Source organism: Dromaius novaehollandiae, chromosome 13, assembly GCF_036370855.1.
Source record: "Dromaius novaehollandiae isolate bDroNov1 chromosome 13, bDroNov1.hap1, whole genome shotgun sequence".
Taxonomy (NCBI): Eukaryota; Metazoa; Chordata; class Aves; order Casuariiformes; family Dromaiidae; genus Dromaius; species Dromaius novaehollandiae.
Window position 1 is genome coordinate 4,947,369 of NC_088110.1, and position 20,026 is coordinate 4,967,394.

General features: G+C 39.7%; 1 protein-coding gene across 4 annotated transcripts in view; it reads left to right on the plus strand.

Moving 5' to 3' along the window:
* The first annotated feature begins 5,250 nt into the window (after window positions 1–5,250).
* Window positions 5,251–20,026, plus strand: part of ESRP2 (epithelial splicing regulatory protein 2) — a 45,406-nt gene continuing 30,630 nt past the window's right edge. For 3 of the 4 annotated variants that reach the window (XR_010391368.1, XM_026102072.2, XM_064519493.1), the window contains exons 1-3: window positions 5,251–5,408; window positions 5,683–5,835; window positions 6,713–6,841. Coding sequence is in view for 3 of the 4 variants with exons in the window: in XM_026102072.2 (XP_025957857.1) it covers window positions 5,701–5,835; window positions 6,713–6,841 (264 nt within the window). In the remaining variant the exon portion in view is untranslated. The remainder of the gene's footprint in view (window positions 5,409–5,682; window positions 5,836–6,712; window positions 6,842–20,026) is intronic. The other variant, XM_026102071.2, reaches the window with a different exon arrangement.

The window sequence follows — 20,026 nt, forward strand, 5'->3', positions numbered from 1 at the left end:
TGACCTGTAAGCTGATATATCCTTTCTGTGGACAGAGAGAGGACAGGTTGGCAATATGAGTGTTTTACTCTAAGATTGAACTTCAGTTTGCTTAAATACTGCTACAGAAATAGTATTATCCAGTGAATTTTCCATTTTCATATTATTCCTGATACTATCAAAAAAGTTATCAATTGCATTGCAAATTTACTTAGGCAGATTTTAGGGTCGATAAAGCTTCACAGAAAGTGAATTTTCAATCACAGGCAAGGCAGACATTCAGGAAGTACTTGCATATTCATCTCAGCAGGTAACAGAAATCATATCACATGCCTTGTCTGACTTACCACAGCTTAAAGATCCTGTCTCAACTAGTTTCAGTGAGTTATTTGAAAACATAGTAGAGTGTTCAGATTGGCCATGAGGAAAAACTTATTCATCAGCAGTGCAGTGCAGCACTGGAACAGGTCACCCACCAAAGTTTGGAATCTCCATCCACAGAGGTTTTCAAAACTCAGCTAGACAGAGCAGTGGCTGATTCAATCTAGGGTTGGCCGTAGTCCAGCTATCAGCACGATGTTGGACAGGATGACTTCCAGAGGTCCCTTCCAGCTGGCATTTCAAATGATTCTACAAGAATAATATTACAGCAGAATATGCTTAATGAATTATTTGAAGTAAATCATGGCTTCTCACAAGAGAAGAATTTAAATTCACTGGATATTTGCCGTAAACTGTTAACTTTAATTCAAATCTGTAAGAATATTAATGAAAGACATTAATGTAATGCATGTTTGATCTGTCCATAAATTTGGTAGGAAGGACTTTGATCTTCAGAAGCTTGATACCTGTAACGCAGACAAATTCAGATAAACAACATACTTCTATATTTCAGTGGGAGTTGAGCATGTGTAAAACTCCTGTAGGATTAAGGCATTGGATTGATTGTGGTCCCATAAAGGAGAGGAGCTATGTAAAAGAATAAGGGAAGTAATTTCATTTTTATTTATCTAACCTAGTCACCAACTTTATATTTTAATTTATCTTTTGAGTCAATAGACAATGAATTCCAACTGATACAGGATAATAAGTGGATACTTTCAGTACTGCTTGATGGGGCGGGCTAGTATCTGCAATGTGACAAGCCACTGGAAACCACCTTTCTGAAGCACTTTTGCATGTTGCCAGGCTTTTGTGAATATCGCAATGGAAATCATTTTGAGGTCTCTATACTGCATTGTAATCATGACAGACCTACCTGGCAGACCAAAAAATCTGATCTCTCGAAACATCTGGACAGCAATCAAAGAGCACTGTTAAGCAGGTATTCCCATGCCCTTTCCCACTCATTCACTGTTAAAGAAAGGAAGCCAGAGAATTCTTTACATATGGGTTTATCTTTTAGGAGTTACAGTAAGCTCCTCCTTCAGAAAACATTACCACAGTTGCTTTTAATCCCATTCAGGAACCAAGGACTGAATGGACATGAAACTTAAATGTCTTTTCACATTAACATGTAGATCACATTTTATTTTTTCTATCAATTCATTTTGAAGATGCTGAGGTGCACAGCAAATTTGCTACTACCTCTATTATGCAGATAAATAACGAAGTTCTGTACTTAATTTAATTTGGAATCTCTGTTTCTCAGGACCGTAGAATAATTTAGGCTAGAAGACACCTCTAGAGGTCATTTGGTCCAACTGGCCCCTCCAAAGCCCGGCCAGTTTTGAAGTTAGATCCAACTTGACATTGCTCAGAGCCTTTCAAAGCATTTTACAAGATTAATCATCATCATCATCTTCCTTTTAATGGATGGATAAAGTAGTCTTAAGGAAGACTAATAATGTCTCAATGTCATGCAAGTTTGGGACAGAGACTTTCAGTTTCACTGAGAGACAATTGAGGTTTTGCAGAAGATGTGAATGTGACAAGGATTTCACTCCAGATCCCATGTCTCCCAGTTTCATGCTCCTTTACTAGACCATAACTAAAGGACTTAAGTGATCCGGACTTTCAGTCCACGGTAGTTTTTAATAGTATTGTGGTTTTAAGTAAAGGGGGCTTTCGTTCTGACTTTTGATTTTTGTTTGCCTTGCTTCATCGGACTTTAGAGTGTACACAGTAAGAATGAAATCGTCGCTACAGATTTGTCTGTTGCAATGCATTGTCCAATGCATTTAATGAGCTTCTTCAGCATTCTCATGCGCTTTAACTGTAAAACAGTTTTATTTCCCTGTTTTGCTTAATTTTGTTTGATAAAAAATGAACAAATTAATCACAAACTTGAATAATATTGAATGTCCGTATTTAAACTTCTTTTTCTCCAGCCTGTTGAATTTATGAGACATTATCCTTGTATGGAGCCTATCAAAAAAGAACCTTTATAAATATGAACGCCAGAATTAAAGCTAAAGGTGAGCCATAACTCTTTATTTCAGCAAGATCTTGGTTACAAATTAACTTTGCTAATGCTTAGTGCACAAGGGCTTATCCCACATGTTGTTTCAGGAAATGGATCCTGTTGCTGTTCTCTGGAGACACGTTATATCATTCCTGCGCATTTTTTAAGTCAATAACGTTGCAGAGACTGGTATAATTAAGAGTTGCATGCAGAAAGGTGGAGGTTGTTGGTAAAAGGGGAATGGGAAGACAATTGCATAATCTGATACTTTAAAATTTCTGAAATCCCAGGAAGATCTCTGTTTTTTTAATTGCTTTTTTAAAACATTTTAAAATATGTTTGAGGTCAATTTAGCTGGAATAATTTAGAAAAGTTAGTAATAGTAGAAATATACTAGCCAAGGTAGTCTAAGGTATAAGCCAGGCGAGTTTTATGGGAAGAGATACTGTATTTTATTAGATGAGCTAATATGTTTGTGAAAAGCATACAAGCTTTTGGGCTTACTAGCCGTTGATACCATGCATAAGCTTCAAATAAGTTTTCAAGGATCTTTAGCATTGATATGAATAGGACTTCTTTAACTCAGCATGTTGCCGTAACTGAACCTTTTAACTTCTTCCTTTCAGATTAGATCCTAAAAGACTGTTGCGTAGGTATTGGCCTTTTCTGTGCCAATCCACCGAGGTCTGTCAGCATATATGTAAAACTCGCCAAGAGTGTATTTTGTGTATGATCTGCTATACAAATCTAAATATCCCATTTTGTAGGAAGTAGTTAGGTATTAGGGCTATGAAATGGCACAATCATGTAGGTAGCTAATTTGTAACAGCTTGGTACTTTTTTCTGTGAATGTAGCGATAGGCAGAATCCCTGCTTATGTTCATGCACCCCCTGATTGCCCCGTGATATATGTACATTTGAGAGGGGAGGAATAGTTTGGGATAGGAGGAACGGCTGTCCTCACATTTAGAGTCAATATATTTTTATTGTGGACTTAACGGATAAGAATCACTCCATACGCAATCAACAGGCTATTATTCACTAATGCTATATCCAGCTAGCAGGAACGTGAACGGATTTTTATTGCACCAAGGAATTCTAGCCACATATTGACAAAGGAAAATATAGCTATTGTGTAAATTCAGCAATGCTAAAAAATATGCTATTGGTAACATTTTTAATACATGAATATATATATATAATAGATTAAAGTTTTCATCTCTGAGGGTTTGGGAACTTTTCTCTTTCTACAACGATGATATATCTTAAGGACTGATACTCCAGCAGCAGCACATGTGGGCAGCAGAGACAACAGCTGAGAGGCATTTAACAATTATCTTGTAATGTTCAGAGAGGTACACCTGTGTGTTGTGAAGTTTCTGTACATGGTTTCTGACAGGTAAATACTTGCAATACATGAATTCTAAGGTAATTCATATGAAATACCATCCTTGAAATGTAGTTTACTTTCATTGAAATACAAAGAAATAGTCTCGGTAGCAGTGTTAAATATGTGAATAAGTGTTTGCAGAACCAGATCCATAATAACAACTGCTTCATAAAACTTTCAAAACAGCATAAAAATTAACCAATTATAAAGTTAGCATGTTAAAAGAAGAAGAGAAAATGTGATGTTAATATTTAAACCCATCAGATATTTGTAGTTGAATGTCCAGCTCTGCATTTTCCCGTGATAGAGATCAGTAGCTAAATAGCTGCACTATTTTTCATTCAGTGAAAACTATCTTTCAGTCCAACACTAATATTGAAGTACAAATTGAAGGCCTAATTAAGCAAGAAAATTATCACCATGACTGGACTACATTGCAGTGTTTGCCAGTTACAAATCATTAGTAATTCATCAGTGGTGGCAACAGGAAAATTAATAACATGGTCAGAAGTTTGGGGTTTTTTGTTTGTTATTTCTGCTTTGAAATACATTTGGGGTTGACAATGTTTGCAAAAATTGTCTGAGCCCCTAATGTTATGAATTTCACAAGTGCTGCCATCCAGCAGAAATGCTTCAGAGTGCTTCTCGTAACAGCTAAAGCAGGTGGTGGTTTCCCGTTGTTGAGTCTCGCAGATACCGAGATGGTGTGAAACACACAAGGAAGGAGGTGTGTATGCACCCACAGAAATGAAAAAACCTGCCAGTCTGGGACTGCAGGTAATGCCCAGGAAATAGTCCTTTTTTGAACAGTTATAGGATAGAAAATTAAGGAGTTTAGATCCCTGTTTTGCAGAACAGCCTAGGTGCACTCTTTCTCCAAAACAAAAATGATTGCACTAGGATCTACCTTTGCCAAACCCTGTGTAGAACAGGGCCTAAAATGCAAAGTAGTTTCTGTCTGTTATATCATTCCCTTAAAAAACCAATCTGTATAATACTACACCTTTTATTAGACATATATATCAGCAGTGGTAGCACAATACATAAATAGTAATGTACGCAGGAGGCAATTAAGCAGAAGCAGGTAAGGGCTTTTGTGGATTTCAAAGCTAAGTCATATATGGCGTTTTAGTAGCTGTACGTATATACCCTACAGATTTCCAAGAAGGGGCTCAGCCTGAGCGGACGGAGGCGCAGGTAAACCCTAAAACCCGCCGGCGCGGCGCGGCCCCGCGATCCCGCAGAACTGAAAGCAGGTAGAGGCACTTCCTGCAAGGCAGAATTAAAGGGAGAGAAAGGGAGTTTTCCTCTGATCTCTCTCAAAAACCAATCAGGCCAGATCAGCCAGGCGTTGATTCTCCCTCCGTCCCTCCTACACCTTTTCCGAAGGCCCAATGGCCTTGTCCCTTTGGGAGATTGACTAGAGTCACATGAGCTGCACCAAGGGCAGGTAACTCAGGAGAGGGGAAGGGGAAGGGAGGAAAAAAAAAGAGAGAGAGCGAGAGAGGAGAAAAAAAAAAAAAAAAGCCCAAGCCCAGGCTGGGCTTCTGCCATGATGTCAGAGGGAAAGAAACCCACAGCTTGCTAATTTCGCCTCCTAATCAGCCCCGGGAAGAAGGAGATCACCGGGAACAGGTAGAGATGCAAGTTTTCTCCTTGGGTGGTGTTTTGGGTGTTTTTTTTTGGGGGGGGGTCTCAAACACCCTACCTCCTAAGTAGCTCTTTCTCTCCTTTCTCTCCTCTTGATATCGGGAACTCCTCGTTCCCTCCTTTCCCCTTTGATCACTTGGAGGTGGGGGGCGAAGCTTTGTGGGATTTTTTTGTTCGTTTTTGTTTGTTCGTTTGTTTATCTGCTTTTTTTCTTTTTTATTTTCTTCCTCTCTTTTTTGACCTCTGCTTTTGATTGTAGTTGTTTTCCCCTGTGGTCATGACGGCTTCGCACAGTGACTCTTTGGTGGTGTTGTTTGGGGCAACAGCTGGTGCATATGGGGCTAAACTGGGTTCGGATGAGAGGGAACTAATTCTCTTGGTGTGGCAAGTTGTGGATCTACCCAGCAAGAAGGTATGGCTTCGAGACCCGCGCCGAGGGCGGCCGGGGGCGCGGGCAGGCTCGCCGCCGCCGCCGCCGCTTGTGCATCCCGCGGAGGCGCCAGGGGAGGCGGGCGGCGGGGCCCCCGCGCCCGCGGCGCTCGCGCTTCGGGTTAGTCCTTCAAGGGCGTTTGTGGCTCCCTTTTAAAGCAAGAAGTAACTTCTCAAAGAAAGTTAGGCCGCTTCCTCCCCCTCCCTCCACTCCCCCGGCTTCAAACATCCGTAGCTTCAAATTCTAAGATGTCTCCGGACTTCTGAAGCTGTAAAACAAAAAGCTGCCCGCGGCAGGCTCCAAGCGTGCGCGCTCGGCGGAAGTGTTGGACCCTTTGCGGCCTGCTGCCGGAGCTGGGGTTTTTCTTTTTAACCAATGTTTGGATTTCCTTAAAAAACAAAAAAAACCTTCTTGGTTTTAAGCTAATCTGAGAACATGCTTTAAAAGAGTTTTCCAAAAAGGCCTGTCGTGACCAAGAGCCCCCCTAGAGACGGATGGCTTTGAAACAAACGACTGTCAAATTCGTGACTTAGCTTCAGTAAACGGTCTTAATGTTATGCCGTCTTCCCTCTGCAATTACCAACTCCGGCAAAAAAAGCAGTGCTAACTGCAAAAAGCATTATATAAGAGCCAGCTCCAGGTCCCCTGAGCGGAGGCCTCGGCCCTCCCGGGTGGGAGGGGTGCAAAGCGGGGGCGACCTTTCCGTTTGTGGAATCCACAACTGCCCCTTCTCCTCGGGAGCCTTGTCGCGGGGTGATACTGCGCCTTCCGGCTTCTCCGCTCGGCTGAAGCTAGTGTTTAAAAAAGAGCCAATTCGATTGCTCCTCACTTTTGTCCATCGCTTCTTCAATGTTTTCAGGTAGGGACACTACACAAATCCCTGGTGAAAGCAGACAATTTGGAGTTAAGTGACCAATGTCGAGAAGTGAGTGGTTTAACACCAGAGGGACTGGGCAAAGCTGAGCCTCTGGACCGGGTTCTTCAACAGGTGAGGTGCTGCCCTTCAGAGCAGGGGCTATCCACGGTGAAGTCTGGGAGCAAGAGTCAATAAAAGAAACAGACTTAATTTTCCCTTTAAATCACTAGCAAACTTTTGAATTTGGATGTATTTATGCTAAAATTATTCCAAAAGAGAGACCTGAGCAGTTTGAAATGGGAACCCTGGAATTCGGAAACAACTGCGTACAGTGTAAAAGTATTTGAGCTGATGTTCTCTAGCTCTTGAAAGCTCTGGCTTCTGATTATTTTGATAGGTCTGCTTTTATTCCAAATTTCTCTTACTGGAGCCCTAAAAAATATATTTCTGTAATAGCACAACTGAACTTAGCAGTGCTAATCAAATTGTAAAAATTAAAGCAGTATTTTTAGTCTGCAGGTTCACTACTGTAATGTGTGTTTACACAAATAAACTCTGTTTTCCAGATGAGCTTAATTAGTTTATTTTAGTGGATCGTAAAATGGTTGGTTGTTATACTATGTAGTATTAGTGTGATATTAAGTGAGTAAAAGAGTAAAATACAGAAATTGTGGAAACAATCTGTAAATTTATATGATTCTGGCAGTTCAGGATTCTGTAAGTCACCTGAAAATTTTCATGTGGGTACAGTATACGTATGGAGCTTCTGAAGCTCTTGCTTTCTTTCATTGTCTTTTATATATACAAAATGTGCTTGAATGGAAAAATACAATAGCGCATTTTTGTGGAACGTATAAAACTGGCTTTCCACACCTTGTCTGAATCACTTGTAGGTGTGTTTCAGCAAGAAACTTGCTTAGGCAGTAGAACAGGTTCATGTTGCTGTAACTTCTGGTGACACAGAGATAACTTGGCAGACCAGGTGCTAGCCCTCTTTGATACTGAATGGTAAACATTTCGATCTGGAGCGCGTATCTTTAAAAATGCAAATGTATAACTTTGATGTGTTTTAAATTTTGTCAACATTAGACACAGATGTCGTCTGTTCTACTTGCACAAGCTTTGCTAGACTCTAAGACTAAGAGGTGATTTGTATAGCTTCAAAATAACCCCTGAGAAAATGTGCAGCTGCAGGTTTGATCTTGTCCCAGATCTTGCAGTAAAGACATCTGGAACAGCTTAGCCTAGTACACTCTGTTTACCTTTATAACAGACACACTTTAATTACACTCAATACTTTATGAGAGATTGTATCTTATTGCCGTAAATTGCACTGTAGGTGGGTCTGCTTCAGCAAATAAAGGGAAATGCTACCTTTGTGTGTAGGTGTGGTAAAGACTCTGGAAAAACAACTTTTTTTTTTTCCTTCCTTTTTGTTTGGCATATCCATGCAACTAAAGAATGATTTTGCTGTTATTTGCTGGATGCTGTTTGTGATATGGCCAGTTGTGTCATAGGTCTTCTGGAACACTATTTGCCCAAGCTGGTCTTCCTTTCCCTTCATGCTCCCTGGGTTCTTCCATGGGAGTTTGTGGAGAATTTGTTCATCCTCCCACTTGCAATGATGGAAAAAATAGAATTCCATATACTTTAACAGTACATCCCTTTCTGAATTTTTCAAGTCCACTGAATGTTTTAATTGCATGATGTATTTTAAGAATGAGTCAGGTATTAGTTGACACATACAGATTTTTTTTTTGAGTTTGGATTGTTTTATATGTGTTGGTCAGCAAAAGCATGGGTGGGTAAAATGGTTATTTGAAAAGGAGGAGGAAAAGGAAGTAGACTTGTACCTTGATTTGAGATAATACTGTGGAGTATGCTTTCCACACCCTGCTTGGATTGTGGTAGAAATTCTGATGATGCAGCTGAAAATTGCTCACTTTAGCACACATCTCAGTCATGTAAATGAAAGTTTTGGTGCCTAGTTCTGGCTTTTGCCTTGGGTTCCCAGTCTGTACATGTCGAAGGAAGTGAGACTTTCCAAGCATAAATCCGTTGTTATATTGTGCAACTTTTATCTTTGCTTCATAACTGGAAAATAATAGTTCAACTACTACAGGCCTCGAATTTTTCCACTGACCACAGAAGATCTCCTTCTGTTATTTAGTTCACTTTCCAACAAGGATAGAGTCCACCAAAAGCATGTAATCAGTGATCAAGTCTTTTACTTTGCTTCCAACAAAGCACCTCAGCAGATGATGCATTACTTCAATTGTACATCATGATCTTACAGTGTTACATCTTACACACACCTGCTACTTAAGTTTGTCTTAGGAAATGTTCTAAAATACTTTTTTCCAGGATATTTTTGCTGTATAATGTTACAAAGTAAGGTTCTGACGCACAGTGCCCCAAATAACCAAACTCTTTGTTGCAGGGTATGTTCTCTGTTGTTGGAACATTAATGGTGAACTTATAACTGAGATTTGTTGTAGTTGCAAAATGATATTGTGGAGAAAAATGTGAGGCATACCTTTTTTTTTTTTAAACAAAGCAGTAGATCTTTACTTCAAGTGTATGCTTAGAATTGCCTTGAGCCTGTGATGTAAGCCTCTGAACAGGTGTTACGTACAATACTTAACAGAGGAAATGGTGTCCTGTGTGTTTTCCTGCATTACTAGGAAATTTTGGGTAGGTTTCATTGGTCAGACCCCCGAATCATGGGACTGGCTTAGTTAGCATGTTATTTAGATTTTTCTAAGTAACTGTTGGAGCCTTATAGTTTCCCAGTTTCTGAGATTTTTAAAGGGAAAATGGGTTTTCAAATTGCTCTCTGTAACCTGTCAGGAACAGAAACTTGCTTTAAAAGAGCAAAACCAAAAGGTACTTTGCCATTCTGTCATCCCCATTACTCTGTTGAAAGCGAACATCTCCATGTGCTTCTCTGATTCTAGCTGAAAGGGTTCGAAATTAAAAATTGAATACTGAGTTGAAAGTGTTGTGGATTTATTAATCCTTCCCATACCATAGCTAAAACCTGGCTGAATCAGCTTGGTTTGCCTTAAGACATATGGCTTCCCTTATGCAAGGCAATACTTGCATGTCACCCTGACAAAGGATGCAGTCTAAGAAGGGCTAATAATTTTGGAGAGCTGCCTGCAGTATTTAGCTGTAATTAGCATCTTTCTTTGAACGATAATCATAAAAAGAGAGAGGTTCTCATGGGAGCTCGGCATCTTTTTGACCTGTTGTAAACATCCAAATTTCAGCTATAAAGTGACATCTGTTTAAGTCTTAAACTTGCTCAGTAGTCTATCCTACTCTTGCTGATCTTTCATCATTGTACCTTGAATTCAATACATCAGGGATAAGTTTGATTTGTGTTTTTCATATATAAAGACTAAGCTGGGCTTTTTTTTCCACTCAGCTAAATCATGTGCAGATGGAAGTGTTAAGGGGTGGCCCTTTCATCAGGTGATCATGATAGCAAATTGCCATTTTTCTAAAACATCTTTGAATGCTTATTGATCATCCTGTTGAGTCACGGGAGCGATTTATTTTCTCACGTGTCAACGAATTCAGCAGGAAACAAGCTGGTTAGTTGAGCATTTGGAAAAAAGGTGGGGGGGGGGGGAGAGAGAGAAGGAAGAACCAGTGAATTCCTCTAACCTGATAAACCGGTTACTCTTTTTTTTTTTTTTTTTTTAAAGAGAAACTTGTTCTGCAGCCTCCTCTTCAAAGTGCTAGCAGAAGATTTTCTTGGCTCACTTGCCAGCTGTCACACCTTCATTTTTTGGATTTGGGCTAACTTTTTTCAATGCATCTCTGAACCTTTAGACTGCAGAAAAAAAGCCTGAAAATGCAGACTGATTTTTGTCTTTTAGAGCTGCTAATCAGAAGGCAAATAAATATAAATCCCCAAATGTGTGATAACAAAAAAGATACTTAAATTCTTATTAGTGATAATGCTGGGCTGTTTTCTAACAGTTTTTTTTCTGCTGTTTTTTAATGCTGTAAGTAGAAGCTTAATACTTGTTATTTTACTGCGTGGCCACCTTGACTTAAGTTTCGCGAACTCAAGAGAATAAGAAGCATGTAGATATCTTGATGGGTTTCTGCGCTTGAAGTTGTTTCCTGAGACTGATTACAACCTGGAAAATCTGTTTGTTCATTTCAATTTTATTCGTTTGTTTATTTTAAGTGAGACTTGTGGTTGGTCTCCCAACTTGAGGTTATTTGGTGGCAGCATCACCCCAGTATAACTTGTCGACAGAGCCTGTGTGTTGGAGTATTTGCTGGGTCTGGAGTCTGAAGTTTTGGAGCCGTTGTTTGGCAAGCTGTTGGCAAATGTTACTGAGTAGGCTGTTCTCTCCACAGCAAATAATTAGGGTGCAGTTTCACAAGATTTGGCTTCAGCAGTGAAGCCAGCTTCTTTCTTTCCCCTGCACCATACTTTGCCACGCTTTTTGTTGTGTCAGTAAAACTCTTTGTGAAGCTGTGCAGGGAACAGGATCACTGAAATGAGCAGAGAGGGTGGGAACTTCTAAGCTGCTTTGCTGTCCAAACCCACGTCCCATGAAACTACACCCTTTGGTTGTATTTTCATGATCCAACATGTTTGATGACAATACCAGCTTTAAGTATTTCTGCCCCCACGTCATGCTCTCAAGCTGCAATTGCACAAAAACCTTAGTGACGCTGCTACACGGACCACCCCCACCTGCGTTTTGCGAATGCAAGGTTTCTGGGGCTGCATATTGACCTAGAGCAGGGCACTGATCTGCATTACAGATAGCTCTGTTTTGGAGCACTTCTGCCTGATGTACAGTGTGGAGATGGATAGGTCTGCAGAGGGCCCTCCGTGCAGAGGTGTGAACAAGCAATGCAGGTGAAAGGACAGAAGTGTGTTAAGGCAGGCTGGCAGCCAGCCTGTACTGTGAAACTGTGGCCTTAATTTGGCGTCAGCAGGAGCCGATGAGGATCCCCGATAGCCACAGGGTGGCCTTCAGGGTGTCAGTGTAGATGGGTGCTCTTCTTCTAGACAGCTGAACTATTCTTACGGGAGGGTTGAGATTGCTGTGTGTAGTCTTACGCAGAGCTCTTGCTGTCTATTAGCCTCTAATAGCTTCCTATCCCCATTGATAAACTTAGATGAGCGTTGGTTAAACTACATCTGGTACCTAATATTGGAATGTGGTCAGTCTTCACTGTGGGGAATAAGGATGCAATAATGCTGCCTGTGGCTGTAGGTTGTTATATTACGGAGTTTTCCGTGTTTGGTAATGAAAACGGATGGTTAACTTTTCTGTTCCAGAACTCTAGGTCTAATTCTGTTATTGATGTTGTAGGTAAAGCTTGTTTTCCATTACAAATCCTCTGTGCTACCCAGCTCCCCCTGGGTTATGATTTAAAAAAACCACAAATATTTGCCATTCTCTAGAAAACAGAGAAGAGTTAATACCTGAAAAATCCCTTTTTTAAAAAAACAAAAAACCAGATGAATGCATTTGTTACTGACAGCATTTATATTCAGTTAGGTTTTGTGGAAAAGCAGTAACCTTTATTTGTCTAAAGGCTGCAACACTTTCATCTGAATTCTTAAAGTATTTCCTTAAAACTTGCTTTGTTCCAGTATTTAGGTGCATTTCACTTTTGAATGAGCAGAGAATTAGATAAAGGGGTTTGTCTAAAGCTGCATGTTGCTTTCTTTGCAAACATAAGAATGCAGTTCTCTTGTCTAGCTGGGCTTCTTCCCCTCTTAAAATTGGTGAAATAGCAATATTCATTAGAAGTGAATAATTTGGCCTGGTGGTTTGAGGGTGAACATGAGTAGGCTTTATGATACTGGATGATATTATCTGTTCTGGTGAAGCTGAACAGTAATGTTAAGTCTTTTACCAAGTCGGAGGAGATTAGCATATATAGAAAAATAAACTTTACTATGACCTGTTGAGAATCACTTGCAGTACCTGCCTTCACACAAGATGATGTTGTCCAGGATTTGGAAACTGTGTCACTAACACTTCTCAGTGTTCTCACAGCAGTAGTATTACATTTGAATACTTTAGTTTCTCTTGAAACTGTACTTCTGGCTTTTTTTTTAAATGTCACTGGAAAATGTTGTAAAACACAGGGTAGATGTCTTTTAATACAAAGGCTGCTGGTGGTGAATATGTGACCCTGAAAGACTTTTGACTTCTTTCCATTGACTTGCTGTAGGTAGCTCTTGGAAGATGCACGGGAAATGAGTTAGCGTACTGTTGTCAGGATTTCGCAAGTGGCTGAGGGATGATAATAAACCAGGAATAAAGGCTGTGGATTCTACCACTGTACTAATAAAAATATGTACAGTGTTCTCCCAGTTCTTACATGTGAACAGGGAAACAGCTTGGAAAACTTACTGTGGTTATTCTGCATTATCTGTAAACCTCGACTGTTTCCCTTTTTCACTCATCCTCTGTTGGTGCTTGATCTGATTCTTGTCACAGCTCTTTAAAGGGTTGCACAGTTCTTGCATCAGTGTATCGCTTTGCTTAAAACTTTTATTTTTTAAAAAAAGACTTACATGTAGAAGGTCTTGGGTAGTCAAGTAATGCCAAACAAAGGTAACATCTTTGTCAAGGTGTTGTAGCACTTCTTTGCCAAACAGGTTTGAGAGTGATACATAGATGCTGATGGGCATTGGTGGTGTTAGCAAAGCAGTGTTGTAGCCAGAACTATAAAAACACGGACTGGAGTATTTTTATTTAATCTTACTTTTTGAGTAGCTAGTATGGAAATACTGGATGTAAATGAAATTGTCACAACATACAGGCAAGCAGATCATAATTATGAAAATGGAATTTAAAAGATCTTGAGACTTATTAGTAAAGTGTCATGGAATCAAAATGGTTGAGGATCTCTGTAGCTAACGTGATCCTAAATTGCATCTTGCAATGCTGATTGTAATGACCGAGTCTAGGGCCGTTTTGGTAACCCCAAAGGAGAAGAAAACAGTTAACACCATGTACTTTTGTTCTCTGGAAGTAGTGTGTGAAAGACCTATTTACATGAATTTTTAATTCAACAGAACAATGAAAGCTTTCTGTTGGTATTACAGACCACTAGAACAATTTGGAAACAATCAGCTGAAGGCCTACAGATACATTAGTTGTATTGTTCTCAACTAGACCGCCACCTTCTCTTTAAAATTCTCTATCACATTACAACACTGATATAGAAAAATCCCAATATAAACCTTGGCAAATGCACCACACCCCCCAGCCGCATTGTAAATAATACTCCTTTTCCTCCTATCTGCTCTGGAAAAGTTTTCCCTTCGTAATGGTTGTTGCTTTGCATAAGAACTGCAGAGCCATCCTACTGTTAATTTTCTTCATCATTGCTTTCTCTTACCTATAGCCTCACTTGAAGAAAGGGGGAAAATATTGATAGATTGAAAGGCAAGTTCTGGTATTTATCCTCAGAAGATAGTGGTTCAGAAATCATGCTTCCTTTAGAAAGCCTCTTCCAGCACTTGCTGTGACAAATCTGTGCTGATGTTTGCAGCTTACTCCAGTAGGCTTTTACAGGATAGCCTCTGTTCTTACTTTATAAGCAACTGCTTTACTAATCTGTCCCTCATCCATTGAAAGCCCATGCTGTAAAGGTAGATGAGGATTACAACAAAAATATTACACAAAATATTTGGAACTGGAATTTGAGTGCTTTGTATTTGAGCACTTGATAACTTATGAAAAGGAAAAAAAAAAAAAGCCACAATTTCTCCTAAAGTTCATGGTTTAAGAAGTGAGAAAGGGATGTTGTGTTAGCACTGAAGAGTTTGAAAGAAACTTAATATAAGAAATGGCCTTATTCTCTTTAGTATAAACTTGGCTCCTGTGATGTTTCTGGACACCTGCTAGCTTAAAGAAAAAGCTTCTCTTACTGGAGCTCGAGGGTAGCCTCTGAGCTGTCAGTGTTCTCGTCCTTCCTGAGCTGGGACCAAAGCTAAGGCATGGTGTTTCCATTCTCTGGCTCTAATTCTAGAGAATGTGATTTAACGTTGTAATCAGTTGTGGAGATGTTTGCAATGTGTGAAATTTAAACATGTTTATGCAAGTGAAGGCAGGATCAGGATCCTGATAAGCAATTCTGTTGCAGTGAACTGTGCTTAAAGTAAAGTAAAGCTGTAGTATCCAACTAGTGGGGGGGAGAAAAAGTGTGCGACTTACTTCATATTTTAGGCAATTCATAGCAAGATTTTTGAATCATAAAAAACTCACTTTGGCGGCTTTGGAAACGCACCACCTGGGGGAGAGGAGCTCTGTAAGAGTAAGCAACATCTAAATAATGTCACCATTAATGTTTTGTATTGGGCAGGTCTGGATCCTTTGGAAGGCCAAACATAAATTCTGATATCACTCAGTTAATGGACTACTAAAGTCTTACAGGAGAATATGTTGCTTATTGTCAATTTTCCTTTTCTCAAACTTAATCCCTGATGTGTGGGATTGCTGCCCTAATCTGTGATTTGAGAACTTCAGAGACTAAAGGCAAGGCCACTTAGGGGTCTACTTCCAGTTCTTCTTTATGTTTTTGTAAAAGCATGTTGAACAAGAAAGGGAAAACTCCCCTGAACGGGAACCAGTTTATAAAAGTTTGATTTTTGGCGATACTTGTAAGGATTTAAGCAAGGAAAGCATGAATTTTTATGGAAGTAACGATGTTTCATGGATCCCAAGGCTGTTACTCAAGACAGTCTGTGCTCTCAATATTCTTACTGTATAAGGTTAGAGGGGAGGCAGGACTATGAGAGAGTCTTGAAGGAAAGGGAAGTGTGGGTGATAGGTATGCCTTCTTTTTATACCTCTTTTTTTTTTTTTTTTTCTTTCCTTGGAAATTACTATAAAAACTGAAAAACAACCAAACAAAAAAAAGCTTAAATTTTGCAGGTATTAGCTATTCTCCTCCAACAGGTTACACTTGCACTACAAACAATGAGGTAGTGTTGAGTAAACAGCGCGGTACCGTGCATTGCAGTCAATAGAGCTAGGGCTAAAGATCACATTGCTAATGAAAGTTTGTCCTTGAAAGAGAGGTAAGAGGGAGTGGGGGAGGTACAGAGCACTGTGAGAGAGCTTGTACTTAAATCAAGGCTTTAGGAAATATTGCAGTTGCAACATGTTAATTAAAACCTTGAGTTTGGAAAGTACGTTCAACCTTGTCTTTCAGGCTGCACTGACTTGCTCTGTGAGTCAAGCTGATAGCAAGCAGCCGATGAGGAGTGTGAGGCAGCATTGTAATCCTGCTTGAAATGTGGGTAAAAGGTTGGCAAGAGGACGGATTTTCGCATTACTAATATTTAAAGTTTCCTGAAAGAGTTATCTGTTGTTTAAAGACAGGCTCATGAATAATCTGCACTAATAAATTTTAAGCTTTTTTGCAAGATCTGCATCTTTTTTGCTTTTTTGATATCCAGTGGCCTCTTTCATATGGGTTAATTTAAAGAAGGAAACATTTACTGAGGAAAATATTAGTTTCCACATTTAGCAGTTTCCTGTCACGTAATATAGTAGTAAAGTTAGTCCAGAAACTATGAAATTCTTATGCTGCTGGAATGGGGTGCTTTATCTTATACAAGACTAACTTCAGGTAGCTTATTTATGGAGTCCTCAGCATATTTCAGCACTCTCTTATTAAAACAGATTGTGCTTTTGAAGATAAAAGCTGTGACCTGATTGCCATGACATTTAGATGGCCTGAACCGTGGTCTTGCCTTTTGTGCTTAATGCATTACCTGAATTAGATGCTGTAGATACCATAGCTGGAAGCATGCAAATAATCCGGTGTTGCAAACTTCCATCTAAGAAATAATTAATCAAAAATGGTCATAAAATGCTCAGGTGACATGGCTTAGACAGATCTTTGTCTTGGTAGACGGTTAGATTTGTACATTTCTTTTCTAGGAAGAATTAAAACTTGCGTAGTTTAGCTATTGTTTACTTTGTAGCACAAAGACCCAGACCCAAATAAAATGAACCGAAGAAATAATGTAGAAGCTGCATGGTTAAAACAGGAGTTTATCACAGTCTTCAGTCACACAGCCTGTTTTCTACCTCCTATAAATTGTCACTGGACAGACAGACAGCACATGATAACCCTTGCATTTTCGTGTCTTATTTTCCACCTTTTGCTCAACCATGCTAAACAAACCTATTTTTGTGCAGAAAGTTAACTATAGGTTAGCTTCATCTAAGCTCAGTTTCCAGCCCTAGAACGTAACTGTGAAGGAATATGGATTTTAAAGAACCGTTCTGTTTTTTGTTGAATGGAAGGGTTTGACAAACTTGGATCTGGGCAAATACCTTCCTTTTTTTCCCCTTGAACTCTTACATAGCTTACATGTGCCTCTTATAATGACAGTGCCTCCCTGACTCGAGTACTGCATGGTGACCTGTGTGATGACAATGAGGAGAAAGACAGGGTACTTCCTAAAACTTCAACTTCCCAACACCAAAGAAAAAGACAGAAGCAGATGTCTTCAAATATCTTTGAAAACTATATTCAGGAGAGAATACAAAAAGACAAGAAGATTCATAAGTAGTCAGAAGTGATATAATATTCTTAAGGAGTGAGCGGTTCACAGTGTGTTCAAACTCAGTGCTGCATTTTGCAGCTCCTTGAGACTGATGAGAGCAAACCTGTTCTAACCTTGCAAATCCCAAAGTTGGACTGAAGCTCTGACTGGATTTGGGTAATAGGAAAACCCATCTGGCTGGCTACCTTAGGTACGTTTATGGTGACTGTTGTGATTGATTACTCAACAGGTATTTAATACAGCTTATAGTACCTCAAGAGGCATACGGTGATTAGGTGACTTGCCTAGTCATATTTAGCACAGTTGTATTGTCTGTAGCATGCTGGAAGTGAAAACTATGTCTTTGTGTCCAGGCTAGTCTTTGATACCTAAATAATCTCAGGCATTAGTACTCAGTAGAGCAAAAAATTGCTTTTATCTTAATAGGAGAAATCAAACTGATAATATTGTTTTCTAAATGTTTTTAGTGAGGGGAGCCTGGGCTGTTCCTGTCATCTTCAAGGTTCCAAAACTATAGGAAAGTTTTCCCTGCGAAGAAATAAAACCAAGGGGTGATTTCTTTTTCATGTTTGTGTCTGAATAGTATCTAAATACAGCAATTTTCCTTATGTTGTTAGGGAAAAAAAAATAGCTGGAGCTTGTTGGCCTACACTTTTTTTTTTTTTTTTTTTTTTTGCGCCATATAACAATTTCAGCACAAGGTCACCGTGTATCCATTATCAGCCATGTGGAATAACAGTTAACAGATGAACAAAGGCAAGGGCTTACTATAGGATTCTCTGTTTAAAAAGTTACCTAGCACAATAAAGGGTTATCGTACTTGTAAATACTACTGAAATGCAGTCCATGCACCTCCCAGTGGTATTGACATGCTTTAAATTCCTCCATTGCATGGATAAGGCTGACGTTATCGCCGGAGTCTGAAGAGTGAAGGAGCAGAAAGCTGCCCATTGGAGAGGCTGTAAATAAATGTGAAACCCTCATAGATGTAGGGTCTGAGGCACAAAGTCCAGGTGGAAATGTTTTCCAGAGTTGACATGTCATGGTTTGTTATGCGTGTTCAGGTCTTGTGTATCAAACCAACAATTTGTTACTCTTAAGATTTCTTATGCTGTGTAAGAGCCTTTAAATCTTGAGGAAGACTTCAAGATTGCTGGATGTTTGTTTTTCAGTAGTGCTTCAGTCCCGTTTATGTTTTCGTGGCAGAAAAGTTCTGTTAACCATTCTCAGCGACATGTCACCTGTTGATCTTTCCCTAAAAAATATGATATGTCCTTCCCCAAACATATCCCACCCCATATGTATACATTATGGTGGCATCTATGTGATGATCTTTAGTGTAGCTGTAGAGTAGGCAAAACACAGACTGTCTAAGGTGATCACAGAATTGCAGAACAGGTGAGGCTGGATCTCTGGAGATGGTCTAGTCCAACTCCCCTGCTCAAAGCAGGGTCAGCTAGAGCAGGTTGTCCAGGTCCGTGTCCAGTCAGGTTTTGAATATCTCCAAGGATGGAGACTCCACAACCTCTCTGGGCAACCTGTTCAGTGTTCAGCTGCTGGAGATCTCCTTTGAGGAACTGCACTCGCAACTAGGTGATTGGTTTTGGATATTCTCTGGCAATGAATGGCAGAGGACTGTAAAATCAAGCTTTGAGGGAAGTTCTGCAATATCGTTGCCTGTTGAAACAGGACTCGTAGTAGAGCATCCTCAGAGGGGCTTCTTGGGGAAATCATTTGTTTCTTAGGCTTCTCTTACCTGGAGGAAAAGACAGATGGTTGTTATATTGTCCATGCTACAAGCAAAGAATGACCAAAGGCCTGAAAGACAGTCTAAAAGTGTAATGTAGTGACTTACAATAATGTTTAATAAATAGTTGCGATTGTAGATTTTTTTGTGTTACACAAATAAGACTGGAGATCATAGGTGGTCATAACAATATGGCTTTAGTCAAGGTATGTGTGGTATTCATTGCAAAGTGGTGGTATACGTGGTCTTTGTGTGCAAAGTATATGGCCTTATTGCTAGGGGACCTGCAATTAGGAGAAAAGTTGACATATGTTCCAATTTGATAATTCACATATGGGAAGGTGGGCGAGTATGTATGAATATGAATGCTGATATTTCTAGGTTGGAAAAGAAATGCTTTGTGTGATTGCTACTTAAGTTATTTCTAAAACATACATTAGTGTATGCTGTGCATATATGTGTGAGTCTATCCCAAATCAAGTATCATCTGTCTATCTGACAGTTGTAGTTTTAGGCTGGGCCAAGTGTGATTTGTCCTCTGGTAATTAGTACAAAAATGGCATAGAAGCCAAAATGAGCACTCTTTAACATGCTGATTTGGCAGAATCATGTATCCGTGTGTGATCAGCATCGGCTGATTATCTCTGGGTGACTGAGTGACATGTTTATTGATATCACACATTTGAAAACATTCTCACAATATGAGGGCCATTTTTGTACAAAAAATGTTAATTACATCTTCTTGTACCTTATCTTTCTACTTGGGGATAGATGCATGTCTAGCTGAAGCCTGAACTACAAGTTAAGTTTCTGGATTTTTATGTTATACTTCAGCTTACAGGTATTCCAAACCCAGTTCTATCCTGAGTTAAATTGCAAGGATGCCTTTAACTCCGAGGCTTTGCAAATAATTTTGTGTCTAGTCTGGTGGTGTTAGCTGTGATGGGTCAGGCGGGCTGACAGAGGCAGAATGGAGAAGTTTTGTGCG